General features: G+C 36.8%; 1 protein-coding gene across 1 annotated transcript in view; it reads right to left on the reverse strand.

The window, feature by feature from the left end:
* Nucleotides 1-3,978: 3,978 nt before the first annotated feature.
* The window catches only part of LOC140144182 (N-alpha-acetyltransferase 60-like), a 47,360-nt gene continuing 33,032 nt past the window's right edge, over nucleotides 3,979-18,306 (reverse strand). The window contains exon 6 of the mRNA XM_072166007.1: nucleotides 3,979-7,495. Coding sequence (XP_072022108.1) covers nucleotides 6,955-7,495 — 541 coding nt within the window. The 3' untranslated portion in view covers nucleotides 3,979-6,954. The remainder of the gene's footprint in view (nucleotides 7,496-18,306) is intronic.

Here is an 18,306-nt window from a genome sequence, read left to right on the forward strand (position 1 = left end):
TGAAAGTAATTCATACAATAGAGTAACATACAGAGACTCAACTTACATGTGCACACCTGGGAGTCTGTAACAAGTTTAATATTTCCTCATTTTCACTATTTTATAAGCAACAGATACTTCTTGTACACAAAAGTAATACTGTAAAACAAAGAACAGAAAATATACATCATTGATATTGATATCAAGCTAGCAATATTGGGCTATTCCAGTTGAAATCCATACACCCCATGTAAGATATGACCTTAATCACCCATACAAAAGGTGTAGATTTCAAATGGAGTTACCCATTCAGGTAACAGGTAAACCCATTTGATGCACACTTCTTGTGTGGAAGATTAAGGCCACATCTTCCATAGGGGGTGTATGAATTTGAACTTTTACTATTTCAGCACTTCTTATTGCTTAATACGATGACAGACAAAAAATTTAATTTAGCAAATTATAGCACACTATATATGCTTACTGACAGTTTGGGAAAACCTGTGACTATGTGGTCATACCACATACTGAAGTGTAATATTCCAATCACTGTCCCTTCAATAATTGGTGAAGGGATTTTCAATAAAATCATCTCTTAGGTGTTTGGGCCTAAGATGTTTCCTGTAAACAATGTAACTAACTATCAGCATTTGACATATGGTTTCTTAAGATTTAGCTTTGAAAATAGAAGTGAAAATTGGCGAATATTATTGTAGCAGAACATGAGCAATTTGTCAATGTGTTCCAATTATGCATTACACTTTATACTTGAGGTGTCCTTTACAAAATTGTCACAGGGTTTATGACAATTCTTTTTTGTGTGTTGTTACCTTTAACCTTACAAATCGAGTTAAGATGTATAAAATTATAATTTTATCAACTAATGTTGAGAACAATGGATTCAGTTTCCAAGAAGGTATCATTATGTTTCTACCCATTTGACTCAATACTACCTGAAATGCATGACAATATGGACCACAATGGCCTCATCCCAATGGCATGTTCAATAACCTCAATTAAACACTCATAGTGCAAAATTTGACCTCAAGTTGCAGAGTATGAATTTTTGTACCCAAATTTTCAAAGGTCATTCAATGAATGTACAAATGTATTGGGGTTAAAGAACTGTGCCTTGATTATGTTGCGGATCCTAGTGTGAAGGGAAACAAGGACATTTGGACCATTAATACAAATTTGTGTATGACAGGTCATTTTTGCAGGGCGTTTTTAACAGCTACATATTAAAATCTATGAGTTAGAAAATATTTGTGCGAGATTTTAAATCCAGTTGCCTGTTTAACCAAAAAGGTGAAATTAACCCCCCACGGAAATTTCCTTTTATACAGTATTTGATAATATACATTGTAATAGCTTCAATGGTGGTCCTCTTAAGCTGCAATTCTAAGCATTCAGAGTTAATGGTTTCCATCTAGCTTCTTGTAACCTTTGTAAGTCAAAATACAAAATATTTCTTTACAACAAGCTTAGTAATTGCAACCAACACATTACATATGTCATTGCAATGAAGACTACTGACAATACAAAATGAGATTCAGAACAGAGAGAGTGTAAATGTTTTGGAGGTTATGTTACAAAAAATATTTCTAGGAATCGAAAACCTACCACTTTGATGTAGCAGCACACATATTCCTTTTTACAAATGACTTTCGACATCTTGTTACAAAACTTTACAGTGTAAATACATAGTTAGATTTTAAGTATAGAAGTGCAATACCTGATGATCCCTTTGCTTCATAATATAATGTGACGACGTGATCTACAAATTGAGCTATCCCAGTTGAAATCCATAGACAGTCAATGGAAGACATGACCTTAATCTTCCACACAGGGAGTGTCAGTTTCAAATGGTGTTACCTGAATGAGTGAAGTAGTCCTTCATTTGAAATCTCCACACCCTGTATGGGAGATCAAGGTCATGTCTTCCGTAGGGGTGTATGGATTTCAACTGGAATAGTCCATTAACGTAAAGGTTCGCCTAATGGCGTTATGGGCTCCCTTGACATAACTGGAATTTTAGACACAAAATAAAAGTGCCCTCCAATAGAAATCCCACCAGCAAATAAGGGCACAAACCCTTAATTCTTGTTGGGATTTTTAGAGGGAGCTCTCTATTTGAACATGAAATTAACCCCAAGGTAAAGGAAGGAGCCCAGGTGCGCCATTAGGCGAACATTTATGATATGTAATTTGATGAGTGAAACTGGTTATCATTTCCCACTTACTTCTCATTTGCTAATTTACAATGAATTTGATTTGTAATTCCTGAGATCTGGCCATTTTATGTTACTAACAAAACATGGAACATAAAATTTTTATTATTTTTTTTTGTCAATAATTTTTTCACCATATTAGCAACTTTAACCTTAAACTATGAATCTGACTCAATGGGCTATTCCATTTAAAATTCATATACCCCCATATGTCAGACATGACCGATAATCTTCCATGCAGGAGGTGTGAATAAGGGCATGTCTTCTTCCACCCGAGATATTCCATGGGGGTGTATGGATTTCAATTAGAATAGCCTAACATACCTTCCAAGCACATGGGATATAAACATTATCAGCAAGCACCTTCAGTATATTGTCACAATATAGACTATAAAATTAGGTCATTCTTGGCCAAACTTGAACACTTGGCATGCTCGCAACTCGGGGTAGACATACATGCGTATAACACAGTCCAGAAGATTGCATGCATGTGCCTTATACTATGTACACACTTAGTATGCTACATGGATACAACAGGTACGTATGAGCTTGGCCAAGTATTTACCTATAGGTTGATGACCATATATTTTGCCCTTTTGGAATGTGACATTCTATTTTTAATTACTTGGCTTATTACACTATTGAAAATGGGTAAAAACAATGTTCCACTCCTGACTACATTGTAAGTGATAAAATTTTCACCAATGAACTGGGTTCTTCATTCCAAAGCAACAAGAAATAATCCATATCATAAGGTTAAATTCAATCATTCATTGCTAGGACTACATGTACAAATTAAACCACTATTTTCAAACATTCCTGTGTCCAGTGCCACTTCAGTAGATTCTGATCAGTAACAACAATGTAATCTATAATTTATATGTTGCATAATTTTTGACATAATGATATATGATACAGACCGTTATCTCAAGAACAGTTAATATGGTAACAAAATATCAAAAAAAATTCTTCTTCAAATTTCATTGCAAATTCTGCCAATTGTTGAGTATTCCTCCACCAATTAACATAATGTGAAAGGCAGCTATACCCAGCCAGAGTATTGTGTAAGTACAGGAACATCATACATGCACAGATGTACAATAGCTGCCACCTGTATAATAATTATCATTTCTTTTTAATAATATCATACAAATAAGTGTCATTCATAACCCTTCATAAGATGCCATTCCAGGGCCTAGATTTCGTCTTGGTTTGCAAGAATCAAAATCCATCATAGTCACTGCACTTACTGTATGATACAACGAGAGAAGTTGATTCTCGCAACCGAATCTTATGAGAATCATTACGAGAATCGGTTCTGTGATTTTTGTCGAAATCTAGGCCCTGCATCCAATAAGATTGTTTGATTGATGATTAACACACATGCTAGCGTGGTCATAGTGAGACACCATGACATCTGCATAGGCAACTTGTTTCAAATTACGCACATCGATAACTGGCCTGGTGTTTCTTCCCTCAGTGGTGCGCAGTTACTATTGTCTAAATTGCATCTTGATGATGGGATGTTGGTCAGTTGGAACACAACAGAGGAAATCAACAGCTTACAATATATGTTGGCTTGCGCTTCAAGAATGTTTTTGCATGAATCAACTATATGTGACACAATCTGGTCCATGGAGGCCAAAGCAGGCATTTTTGACAATTGATTTACTATAATGTTTACCTTATACAAACATAAAGCTATAATATACCAAAAACACCAAAAGTCTAGCATTCTTGGTTCTAAGTTATGAAGATTTGTGATGTCTATTTTCTTATATATTTCATTAAACTCCATATTTTTTCCTTTATCTCAATTTCAAATTTGCCTCCTTTGGCCTCCATGGACCAGATTGTGTCACGTATTATACCCTATTTCACATATTCTGTTTATGCAGGCACAGCATAGAGTAAATATACCGTACAGGTCGAGTTTTGAGTACATTATTATCATATTAGTCTCATTCCCACCGGCTTGTACCCCTTTGTCATTAAGCATCCAATGATGAAGGAGCACAAGCTGACAGGGACCGAGACTATATGTACTGGTGTTTATAGTGAGGAGTTTGCAGACAATTTGTGGCGCATATAATTTATACGCCAAAATACTGTACATCTGCTTCCACTATAAACATGCTTATAAAGACATGATGGCACAGTCTGTGATACATCTTACTGAATTACTGATTACATATTACTGAAATCTAGCCCTAGGAAAAGACCTACTGCAAAATCACTTATTAACTACCAACCAAATTCATCTGTCAACTACAACCACGTTAAAAGTCAAAACCAGCAATATTAGTTCCTTGGGAACTCAACTAGTCACAAGTGCTGGTTTCATACTTTCCTGCCGCTTGCCACTTTGCCGCTCTGACAACGATTTTGCTTCGCTGCACAGTCGCACTGAATTCAAGTCAACTTGGAGCGGTGCCGCTCTGACGTACATGTATGAGAACAAAATATGATTTTGGAGTGGTGCAGAGTGGCAACATTGACTTTCAGAGTCACACCGCTGCCTCTCAGCGGCATGCCGCTCCATTAGCAGAAAAGTACAAGCGGCATGATGAAGCGTCATGCTGCTCAGCGGCAAGCGGCAGAAAGTATGAAACCAGCATAACGCTACAGCAAAACTTGTTCTATGACAATGTGCCTCATTATATAACATTGTGTACACCTTCGCAATACAAATGTGGATTGTAAACTCAAGTGTAAGATTCTTTGTTCTTGTTCCTTCAAAATACTCCTCTCACAATAAGTTTATCAATGAGTTTATAAGACAGGGTTAGTATTTCATGACACAGTGATTGAATCTTTATTCTTGCAAATGAGTTTGCAGGAATCATTTGATTCTTGAAAATTACTTACTGTGTATACTCTGAACATGGGATCAACAGAATTATTTTTACAAGATTCTGACTCAAATTTAACCCTGTCAATAAATTGCAAGTTTGCTACCATTCTACACATGCTATCAGAAAATTTTGGCCCTTTGTTGCCACTTAAACATTTACATAGCATAAACACAGAAGTGGGCTTCTGATTGGCTGCTTGAATCATGTAATAAAAAGCTACGAACATGGACACTTAGCTCATTCGCTCACCAACCATGATTCTTTTTATGTGGTAAATTGGGCACTCATGTCAGCTAGTGGCAAACGTTTCTGGTAGCAATAATTTATTATAGTCGTACCACATTTGATACTGACCTACACCAGCGTTAAATTTTAACAGAAAATGGCTAGTTGAAATCCATACACCCCTAAATGGAAGACCTATAATAATCTTCCACACTGGGAGTGTGAATTTTGTATGGGGTTATGAGTGACTCCATTTGAAATCTACACCCTCTGTGTGGGAGATAGAGGTCATGTCTTCCATAGGGGGTGTAATGATTTCAACTGGAATAGCCAACTGTATCAGCAACCCTACACCTGCTGCAAAACTCAAAATTCAATATGGTATATAACAAATTCAAGATGGTTTTAGGAGATCTGAAAGTATAAGGTATCTTTGCTCACATACATGAAGATTGGTCTTTGGACCTTGCAACTGGTCATTTAGAGACGTACCTCAGATGTAGTGTTCATAAGCTCATCTACGACCCTTCATAATATTTTTTATACACTCATTACCAATCTCTGAATTCATCATCACTTGCTTTGAAGACTGTGCTTGGTTTAGGCACTTCCAATACACTGCACTCTGTCCTGTTTTCTTCATGCAGCATCAATGGATTACTTCTTGTTTATATACAAATCTGATTCCACGCATTCCTACACCTCAATGGCAGCCGTTGAAAGGGCCATCTCCCCTGTAATGCGAAATGATGCAGGCTTTGCGGGAATTTTAAACTGTATTCCATCACATGTGTGACAAAAGGATGCTGAAAGTTTACAATGCAATAAAATATAAAATTGATTTTGGAAGTAGCATTTTTCCACCCAATTGGGCAGTTACAACACCAGTTTGGTGCAGATGGCCCTCAGTAATGGCGAAAATAAATTCCGATCATCACTTGGCTTGTCGGATTAGTGTACACCCACAAGTATCACTCATCACACTAAGCTGGCTTTTCCTAAATCACCAGCAGTGATCAGCTCACTGACATATCATCATGATCACAGCATAGTGACGAATCACACATTACTATAAACCATTCCTTTTGTATTATAATAACTAGAGGGCGACATTATAATTTTTTTGTCATTGTCTCTGCCCATGCTCGGTGCATCGCATTCATGTAGGATGCTTCACGAGTTAAATAGGGACCGTTTATAGTAATCTGATAATCATCACTATGCAAAAACCATGATGTTATGTATCTGGCACAAACACAATCAACTGCAATCACCTTCCACTTCCATCATATAAGCATACACATAATTTCCTGAACTGGCTGGCACATCAAATGGCGGAATCCACTGTGAGGAAACATTCCACATCTGGAAATCTTCTTCTGAGATGATGCTACAATTACTTATTGTAGATTACTGCACTTTTTACCGATGCACTGGCATAGCTTCAAACAATAACATGGCACAACTTGCATTCATGAGCTGTTACATCTTCACTTCCTTACTCAATGTAATCTGTAACTGAGGAATATAAAAGTTGTCGCATATATTTTGAGTTGTGTAAAAAAAACTTCACCACTGAATCACAGGAATCAAATTTGTGCTCAATCGACAATATCAAGTTGTCAACGAACAACAAATTTCTACCTCAGTAAATGGCACTTATTTTATAATGTATGGTCGTCCTCTTGCTCTGATATTGTTGGTATACAGCCCCCATCTTTATAGGACGTTGTCCCATTACTATAGATAGTTGTCCCATTACTTGGTTCTCTACTATTATCACCGTTGCCATTTTCGCTTCCTTGATGGCCGCGGAAACGAGCCAACAAATTCAGGTTCATACTAGGCATACTTGGCAACCAGTTTCTAGGACGACCTGTGCAATACACTTCCGACACTGTGTCCCATGATTCGGCATCGTCCCTACATGGTATTGCAACTGAGTTTGACGATGCCCCGATATCGTCGTGTTCGTGTTCGTCGTCTCTCTGCTCGGGATCTTCCTCATCACCCGAGCCTTCACTTGAACTTTGGCCCCTAATGCGTGATAGGATGTTCATATTGACATTGACATTGGGGAGGCTGACACTGGGTAGCCAGTTACGGCGTCCGGCAAATAAGTTCCTGGTGTGTCTTGCCATTGCTTGGGGTAATGTACATGGCTGTATTCTGGAAATGTAAGAGCCCATGTGCTTCATATAATCTGTGGACATAGCTGTTAAGGTAAATAACAAGATGAAGTATTGAATAGATTCTTAAATTGTAATATGCAATAAAGTTTTTAAGCAAAAATGGAACCAATTTTGCACACTAAAAACCCTCTTCCTTGCCCCTGGTAATAGACTACTCGGATTAAATTAGTATGATAATTTGATACTATGCTGAAATGAATGAATGCATGAACAAACAGATAAATGGATGGACAAACAAATAAATAACAAATACAACACACATCACATGCACACCTGGGCAAATTAAGTTCAAATCAAACTTTGTGTCTTCAATTTTCAGGAAATCATTCCAATATAGAATGAACACTTGATTTAACAAGATCTCTCAGGCTATTCAAATAAATGGAAGGGGAAAACCCTTCATTAAGATTTCTGTGAATCCTATAAATAAAGTCTCAAATTGAATTTCTTTGTAAAATACTAGCCATACAGCACCTGCGTTTATTCAGAAAATAATTTAACAATTTTGACCAATCTTGTCTTTCGCTTTTTGAAACATATCATAAAAAATTAAATTCTTGTCCCCTCCCACTTCAATTTCTGGGATTTATCAGATTTTTCAAAAATTTTAAGAATTGAGAATTCTTTAGGTACTTTTACACAGCTGAATGAATTTATCAGAGAAAAAGGATCACTTCCAAATCTTTTTGTGGTACTCAAGGGGTTTATCCCTCAGAATCTCACATTTGAAAACAAAAAGAAAAGCACTATTGGAAAAGACCAAAGACTACTAACAATGTTAATTTTACATTGAAGAAAAAAAAACACCCTGCGATCCTCCCATCATCAAGTCATGAAAATCCTCTGGACAAGAATAGAAAATGAATTATTATATATTGAACAGAAAATAAAACTGCTTTCAATTTACAGTGTTTTACAGATCAAACTGGACTGCAGTCCCTGATTCAAGTAAACTATATGCCTTGTTACATGTACTAGCATGTTTGCATTTAGCTCTTTCAATTTCCCCTTTTTTTAACAAGGAGAGCCAGTGTTGCTAAATAAAAGCATCTTACAGTCTTACGGTCAATTTGCCATAACAGCCTCACTAAAAATGGGTGGCGAGGATGTGCGGCCACTTTGACTCCTATGTTTTTAACTCCCTCTTACCCAATGACCCTTTTTTTGTTTTACTGAACTCCCTCTCACCCAATAACCGCTTTTTTGGTTTTTTGTCACCTAAAATCCCCTCTTTTCAAGAATTTGAGACAAAATGAAATTTCTCATTGAATGACCCTTTTTTCATTATTTTTGTTTACTTTTTTGTTCAAATTTTGATGACATTTTTCAACAAAAAAATTTCAAATGTTGATGAATTTTGTATCAACTTTTATATTTTGACCCAAGATTTTTCCCAGTCTCATGGAAAGGTTTGTCTCACCAAAAGACCCCCTTTTAGGGCCTTCTCACCAAAAGACCCCCTTTTTATTGTTTAGACTCTCACCAAAAGACCCCTAGTTTTGGACTGCTGTCCTCACATCCCTCCACTTCCAAAGTCGTGCCCCCCCAAAAAAAAATTAAATTCCCAATTAAATTGGACAAAGAAGCATAAAGTTTTGAATTTATTGTGTCATGCCACATCAGTTGTCTTTTGCTACATGCTACATGTATTTTCCTTTGTCAGGGCTTATATTACCCCAAATATTTATATTAAAATCATAATTCTGCAATAGAAAAGAGCAATTTATTAGCTTGATCTTAAGGCCAGAGTAATGGAAGACACATTCGTCCACGACCGAATTTGAGATTTTTTGATATTTATCAACACTAAGATGTATTCTTTCACTTGAAACTGATAAAATACAACTTGCTTATATTTATTCGTATTTTTGCTTGATTTATTTCACTCTTTTCAACTCTAAAAAGTCACATGGTTCAAGACAGCTTAGTAAATTGGCGGGAAATAATGAGTCAGAAATGCGTGAATGCGAAATATTGTGATTCACACATGATTCGCTCGCGTGACGCCAACGCAACTCTGCGCCGTATGTCCAACGTAGTCAAGGCGCATTCGGTATGTTGTTAACGCCAGCAAATGTGGTGTAAACAAAACAAAAAATTGCAGTCAAAATGCCACTTAGATTTTTTAATTATTTTGAATTTTGGCGCACTGAAAGCAGAGATTATAGATTCATTGGTGCAAAAAGATGCATATTTAGACCATGCACCAGATACAGCTTTTACAAGTGTGAAAGTCTTACCGCTTTAAAATTTAAGGACGCTTTTGTGCATAATTTTGACATTTTTTTACTAAAACGGCGATTTCTCAGAGTTCACTTTTGACAATATTGCGCGATTTTTGTGACAAGATAACTCGAAAAATATGCAAGCAAAGGGTAAACTTTTTGCACTATCCTTTAGAGTACATCAAAGTCTAGGGAAGGTTTTTTCATTTTTTTTAAATATTTGTTTTAAACAAAAATATACACCATTATGTGCAATTTTTAGCTTAATAGAGTGACAAAATGGCTTTTTTCACATGTTTTTTTCAATATTTCAAAAAAGAGACGAATTTCAAAAAATAAAAAACCTTCCCTAAGTTCATGTCTCTTCTTCATGAAAAGCTAACTGATTTTTTTTTACTCGAACGGATTTTTTTCTAAGTTGTCACAAAAAAATGAGGTAAAAGTGAATTTTTGTGATTTTTTCAAAAACTTGAGATTTTTGAACAAATCTGACGTCACCATGGGATTCCTTGACTCATTTCCTTTCCAAAAATGTATAGTTTTATATACTTTGGACATACAATTCAGAAAATAATGAAGCTTGAAAAGGTCCACGTTCTCTCCCATTACTCTGCCCTTAAGGGCTGGGGTATGAAACGTTTGGACAGTATTTATTGTGGGACATTAGAGCACATCAGACATATCGATTGCATTCTGAATACGAAGAATGTCATTCTGATATCAAATAATTTTGATTTTTTGAAATTGCAATTTAATACACATTTTATGGCAAATCATTAAAATTGATATTTTTGATATTTAACAGTACTTGAAGTAAACTTTATAAATCTGATGATTTATACTTAAAGTGTATGTTGGTGGGATGAAAAGTCGACGATCAATTGAAATTTTGACCTTTCGTATTGAAGATATGGATTTTTTTCCCAAAACACCCAAAAAATTAGGTCTTTTTGGGAAAAAATCCATATCTTCAATATGAAAGGTCAAAATTTTCAATTGACCGTCGGCTTTTCCTCCTGCTACATACACTTTAAGAATATGTCATTAGATTTATATAATTTACTTGAGGACTGTTATATATCAAAATTTGAAAAATATCAAATTTTTATAATTTGTCATAACATTTGTATTATATTGTGATTTTCAAAAAATGAAAATTATTTGATATCAGAAAGACATGCTTCGTATTCAGAATGCAATTCGATAGGTCTGAGATGCTCTCATGTCCCACAAAAAATACTGTCGAAACGCAATAAACGCTCATTTTAGATCCCTTAAATAATGCAAAATTCTTTGCTCAAAATCACCCAATTGGGCACATCAGTGTTGACATTGGCAACACTGTTGTGTAATGCAGTGTCAACACAGGCACGAAGCCAGCACACCATAATACAGGTTATATCCCTGATTGCATGTGTGACTGAGTGAGTGTGTACGTGAACCGACTGCCCCTAAGTTCCTGTGGACAAGCAGGTCACATCTTCCATGCTCATCAGCATACAGGTTATTTCAAATTCTTAAAACAAACTGGACTTGCAACCAGGGTTAGCGGTGACCAGCTGAGTCCAGGGGTCCAAATTGGCAAATAAAGGGGTCCAGGCATCCAATTCTACACAGACGTACAAAATTAAGGGGTCCAAATCACAGGGACCTGCCAAATCAAGGAGTCCTGGACCCCAAGACCCTTTAAAACGCTACCCCTGCTTGCAACATTATCATGTGGTTGAGATCCACCACACTTTAATAGCTTTTGATGAACAAGCTGCCCTATTAAAAGCAATATTGTAGCATTGTCATAAAATTGTTAGTTGCACTATGTCCCTTTTTAATTTTGTGCCGAGCAAATGGGGTAAAACAAAAAAATTGCTATTTCATTGCAGCGCCTACATCGCCAATGCATCGGTCGTTCATGAGGTCGATGTAATAAATAAGCATTCCATAGATTCATGCATAAACGTCTAAATAAAGAATGGGCATCCATTTATACATCAATGATTTATACAAGACATTCAGCGATACACAAGTTCAACTAAATCGATCGTATGGATTTAACAACATGTTCCGTCTTATTAAAAATCTCAGGTTTTGTCACAAATAATTGGAGAGCCTTGACATTTGCAGAGTATGTTAAGGACCGTTCAATATGGATGCCGGGGTGGGAGTTGAGGTTGTAAGGCGGAAATCCAAATTTTAGGGTCTTGGGAAGAATCTGGTTTTTTTACTTAAATGAAGAAAACAGGGTAAACAAGGTAGGAATCTAAAATTTTGAGCAGACGCACGGGGGAATGCAGCATTTTTGTCAATTTTTTTTGTCAAAAATCCCACTCCCCAGGCGTAAACATTGAACAGTCCCTGAAAGTCCCATAAAGTACACATTGTCATGATTGTGTAAATATCAGAATTTTGAAAAAAAATTTTTTGAATTTTGAAAAAACTTGAAGGTATCCTCCTCAGGGAATGTTACTATCTTGCTTTAAGCGCTTACTTACAAATAGTCTGTGCTACAGACCGTGTACCTATATTACTCATAGGGAGATAAACAACTGGGAAACACACACTCTTGAAACCATAGTCGCCGCTTTCGCTATTCGTGGGGCTTTGCGGTTTGTGTCTCACGGCTTGTGTCCCCCTAAATCGCGAGTAGTCTTTGACAAAAGGGATAAGTTTTGCATTTCCAAACAAACCTTATTTGCTTTATTATTTGCTGCATTATTGTGGTAGAGATCTACTCTTTAATAGATTTTGATGAGACCTGGTGCCAAGTTTCTGACTATTCACATTAGTATGTTATCATGGTTATATGGATTGGATTCTTTCCAATGGGCAAAACAAACAGCTGCATTGTGATAACCCCTGTGTGCCACTAGAACACAATTTACATGTAATTTTCAAGTTTTTGCTCTGTTTACACTGGGTTGAAGTCGCCATGGAAATCACTTAATAGTCATAATACCGTCATTTCTGTTATCTATGTCAAACATCGGTTGAGTCCTAATTTATTCGTATGAATTTCACACTCAATCACTTTGCGCTACTAAGGGATGTATATGTATGATGATGTATTGCACAGTGATAATTTTTTCATAAAAGATGATATAGAGGTTGGGTTCGCACAGTTTCCAAAGCAACAGCGACTTTTAATATGATGCTGGGGTGGTTTTTTTCAGACTTGTTACCGAGATATGTCAGTTCGAAATACACACTATTTTTTCGTCCAAATAATCTTTGATCAACTTTTTTTTTTGCAGTTATCCGGTTAGAGCTCTACAAACTGGGGCATGCATATCATGAGCAAATTGGTAATATTTTTAAAATCAGCACCTTACCCGGGGTAGGACCGGCTATCAAAATGACCAGGGGTTGGTGAGAGCCACCATTGGTTTCTACAGTAAAATCCATGATTTTCATTTCACTCTTGTAAAATTATTCCAAGAGCTACTGAATTTTTACTTGCCTCTTCGTAGACTTTTTACTTGCCTCTTCGTACAATATTATTGTACATAGGCATTTAGGCATATTTCACTTTCACACAGCATGTTGTTCCATCAACCTAATACAACCAGGGTCTTAGCTAGCCACCCATCTGGCCGTCATTTTAGACGCCCAGTTTGCTCCTGGGACGGGCAAAATTAATGCCTTTGACAGATGCTATATTATAAATTGTATGTTTTGAGAAGCTAATTGACCTTTTTAGTAGACCCAATTTGTAGAACAAGGCCATATCAGCATACATTTGAACTCTTTGAACCCCCAATGGGCTATAGATGTCTGGTAAATGTTTTAAAGGTCAAATTAGGACAGGCAATTTTATTCAAATGAAGGGCAACCCTCAATTTCTAGCTAAGACCCTGTTTACAACTAACTGAACAGACAATAGCTCTGTGCAAAATATTCCATCTCCACAAAATACATTTAAATATTTTTTCTTTCTTTTTTTTCTTTTTCTTTTTTTTTCTTTTTTGGAATTGGCACTACCAATTCCAATTCATACATTTCAATGTTGGCACTGGTAATGGCATGAATTATTTTAGTTTTGCAAACTGATAAATTATGAATTATAAATAAATTTTCAAATAAAAGGTTCAGTCAGATGGTAGTGATTGGTAAATGATCGATGCACACAAGGCGCTAATTAGGTTGAAAACCATAGACTAAATATAGAATACAAAAAATGGAAAATGATGAAGCGGGAGAGAAACCCTACATTATTAGCCGTATTTCTTTGGAACTAATGGGAAGTATAACCCATGTCATTAGCTTGAAAGCAATATTATTATTCATTACTTTACTCATATCCATCTATAGGGATGTAAGTAGGTAACCATCCTGAACATCAACCCGACCCTTTGAACAGCCATGTGCTTGTCATGGCATTCAGCACTGAATTATTACCCAATTCCAGATTTGTTTCTAAATTCCACATTTTTCTTTTATTGCCCCTTTTCTGGAATACTCTAGTATAGGGCCTTTTGACTGTAGTGGTCCATAACCATGCTATATCATAAAACCTGGTTATATCCAGAGAACTGCTAAACCCAGACTGCTAATTCCCCAGAATGGAGCGGTTAGTTGGTTTTAGCGGTTCTCGGATATAGTGTGTTTAAAAGGCCCTATAGTAGGGCTAGACTTGCATCCACCCATAGATTCCCCAGCTGCAGCTAAGCATTTAAGTGGTTACAAGAAAGGTCAGATCAATGTGACACCTTATTGCATCCTCTGAACGTGCATACAAATCAAAATATATTTCGATTAGGAAATGATATCCTATAATCAGCTTTGATAGTAAGCCACTCTAATATTAAATCATACTTAAACAACAGAGAACAAACTGTTAATGTTAACTCAACTCTTTCTGACTTTAGGCCAATTGATATTGGTATTCCTCAGGGCTCAATTTTAGGTCCTTTACTGTTTATCATTTTTGTTAACTGTTTACCTAATGCTGTGTCTGAATGTAAAACTGTAATGTATGCTGATGATACCTCTTTAATGTGTAAAGCTAAATGAATCTGATCTTAAAATTCAAATGGAGTCATGTCTAAGTAGGGTAGCTGAATGGTTCAAAGTAAACAAACTCACTTTAAATGTTGAAAAGACTAAGTTTATGATCTTTGGTACAAACAAAATGCTTGAAAAGTTCAACAATGTACATTTATTATATAACAACAATGATATTGAAAGAGTAGATGAGTTTAAATATCTAGGTGTAAAATTTGATAGCAAGATGTCTTGGTCAGCTCACGTTGATAATGTTAGTAAAACTATTTCCAAAAGAACTGGTATAATAAAACGATAAAATATTTCCTTCCATATAAAACCACTGTAATGTTATCAAATGCTCTTGTTATTCCCCACTTTGATTATGGCAGCATGGTCTGGTCAAATTTTAGTGTAGAGTACCATAATAGGCTTCAGGTACTTCATAATAATTTAGCTAGAATAATTCTCTCAGCAGATATAAGGACACCAACTAATGATTTAATGAATACATTGCAGTGGGTTAAACTTGATCAAAGATGGCATAATACTCTATTAATGACTGTTTTCAAATGTTTAAAGAACGAATATCCATCATACTTATCTTCTCAATTTGATTTTGTTCATGATAACCATAATCATATAACTAGAAATCATACTTCTAATACATTGATTGTTCCAAAATTTAAATCAAATTCAGGTCAACGTACTTTTCACGTCAGGGCAGCCTATGCATGGAATTCTTTTGCCACCGACAGTAAGAGCGCAGATGGAAAATATGACTTTAGGCCAATTTCAGTCAAAAATTAAAGAAATTTAGGCCTGTCTTTATCTACATTTTGTTCATTTGCTTGCTTATTTTTTGTATAAATATAATTATTGTATTTCTGTATTTTGAATCATGGTATTTATAATTTTCTTGTATTTGATGATACCATTGTACTTATTTGTAATACTAGTATATTATGTATGCTATTTGTGTAAATATTGTGTATTGTAATATATTTTGTTGCTATAACATGTATACAATGAGGGCCTGCTTGAAAAGCAGTGCTTGTCACTGAAGCAGTATTACCCTCAATAAAGAAAGAATAAATAATAATAATAATAATAATAATGTAAGGCTCTGTCTATCTGTCGAGCTCTGCATATGAATCACGGTTTTACAAAGCAACTTTATTTCATGAGTCTTTAGTAGACTTGTTAAGGGGTGAAAATGGGGCGAACGCTGCATTTTTTAGTACAAAGGTCCCACTTGGCATGAATGTTCCTTGGGGCAAAAGGAAAAGATTCATCCAAAGAGACACTCTGTATCTATGCATAAAACCCCCTAATTAGCATAAATTATGCTAATTAGCACCCAAAATATGGTATTTTCTAACTTTTAGCCCATTTCACTTAAAAACATGTGTAAACAGTTGAATTTGGATTAATGTAGGATAAGGAATTAATTTTAGGGACAATTTTGGGAATATGTGTCCAAATGCATTCTGACCCCCAAATCCAAGATGGCCGCTGGCCGCCATCTTTAAAATATGCGTTTTTACAACTTTTGAACCAATTGAGCTATAGACTGTCCCACAGTCTCGGTCCGGCCTGGATAATGGAACGATACATAATTACATAATAGCCTACCAAAATATGCCATAGTCCTTCACCCCCGATTCTAAATACACAGCCCAAAACCAATTCCTCTCTCTACACAAATTAGCTCAAATTGATGCCACTACACTGATCACACCTCCTATATTGAACGCTAAAATTCAGTGACCGCTCCCCACGCCGAGACTGTTCCGAAGTGTTAGAGATTTCACTTCCAAATATTCGTTCAACGAAGCCCGGTGATTCTGATGTCAATTACGAAAGCCCTGCCCCAGTTTCAATTCAAATATGGTAGCACAAAGCTATGCCGCGGGATGTAACGCAAGATCGGATGGGACACTTGTCATTGCTTGTCAACAACTGAGAGGTATTGAGCTCAAGTGGCACGCATCTGATAGACCCATGGTACGCGCAATAATAAAAGGCAACCACTCGACTCAGACTTGGGCCTATTGTCCATAGGCCTATTGCGTATATTATCGCGTGCGGTTTGCAAATGTTTGCACATTATTTAGCTAGGGAAGCCTTTTCAAATATCCCCGCGCTGCCAAGCTGCGTTGATTGGTCGGATACAATATCTTTGTTTTAGTCGCTACACAAACGTTAATGTAGTGAAAACATGGACGTGGTATATAGAAAGATTGCGTGACTCCAAATCCGTAAAAGTGAACTCCCAGCATTTTGTGGGAACTGGAAGTCAAATTGCTTACAGACTGGGAGGGTACATGTATTGGGTTGATTTTTAATGCTATGTAATCTACATTACCAGTCGTTCTCCATGGACCCGAGGGAGGGTCTAATTGAGCTACAGACTTGTGTGGCATATCAATTTATACTAACATGGGGGTGGGAAACTCATTTCTGGTACTGTTTATAAGATAGGAAGTCATTTGAAAAGGGCACAGTGGTTTTTTTAAATGTAAATTCCAATGTACCAGTCTTTGACAATATTGTAGATGGATAATCATCCAACTTATGTTTGAATATATAGTTTGGTTCAGTGCGTCACCAAAATTTTGGTCGTTGGCAATTGTGGGGATTTTCTATATTTTGCTTTTTTTGAAGTCTAGGATTCACTTGTAATGAAAACCAATGTTTACCATTTTTAAATACCAATATGGCGCCATTTTGACAATCCAAAATGGCCGGTTAATCTGCACACACGCAGTCATGTTCAGTTCCTAAAAGTGGACCTTTGAACCTGAAATAGTCACTTTTTATTGGACTATGCAGTCATATTTCTTCTTAGCATGTCCAAGCGCAGGGTCAAATGCGCCCGAGCCAATAGCTGACGCAGTGACGAGCAGAATCGTTGAATTCAGCTAGGTCCTCATGTCCCGGCCTCATGTGTGCAATGTTGCCCCATCTGTGGACAGACCAACAGGTGTTCCATAGTCTGTGGAACCGTTCCACACTCACAGGTAGGGTTTTGTCCTTCTGGTAGGTATCCCCATTTCTGCAAAGCGACATTGCACCTTCCGACCCCTGATCTTAGTCTGTCGAGTCACCGCCACTCAGGCCATGTGGAATCAGCTCCATGTGGTAGCTGCTCACTGGGTTGTAGTCCCATAGCTGGTGAATTGGGAGATCTCTCTTTCCACAGGGTGAGTCTTTCCGCTTCCTTGGAGACTGTCCCAAGAGGATGAACTTTGCTTAGGAAGCTTCCTCTGGATCTAAGGCGTTTGGGTGCAGCAGTCTGGTTAAACATAGGGTGCTTCATATCAGTGGTCTGACGCTCACGCTCTTGCATGCTGGTCATTTGTCGGCGTACATCTGGAGGGGCTATAGCAGCTAAGGTGTAGATACTCTCGGTTGGTGTTGATCGGAGGCAGCCAGTGATAAGTCGACAGCATGAGTTGAGTGCTGGGTCCACCCACACTGGGCAGGCATATTCAGCACTAGAGTAGCATAAAGCCAAGGCTGTTGATCTGAGAGTGTCTGGTCGGGCTCCCCATCTGGATCCTGTGAGCTTGTTCAAAATTTCGTGAACAAACTTTGCTCCTTTTCTTCTCAATGTGGC

The sequence above is a fragment of the Amphiura filiformis genome, unplaced genomic scaffold (genome assembly GCF_039555335.1).
Source record: "Amphiura filiformis unplaced genomic scaffold, Afil_fr2py scaffold_44, whole genome shotgun sequence".
NCBI classification, from domain to species: domain Eukaryota; kingdom Metazoa; phylum Echinodermata; class Ophiuroidea; order Amphilepidida; family Amphiuridae; genus Amphiura; species Amphiura filiformis.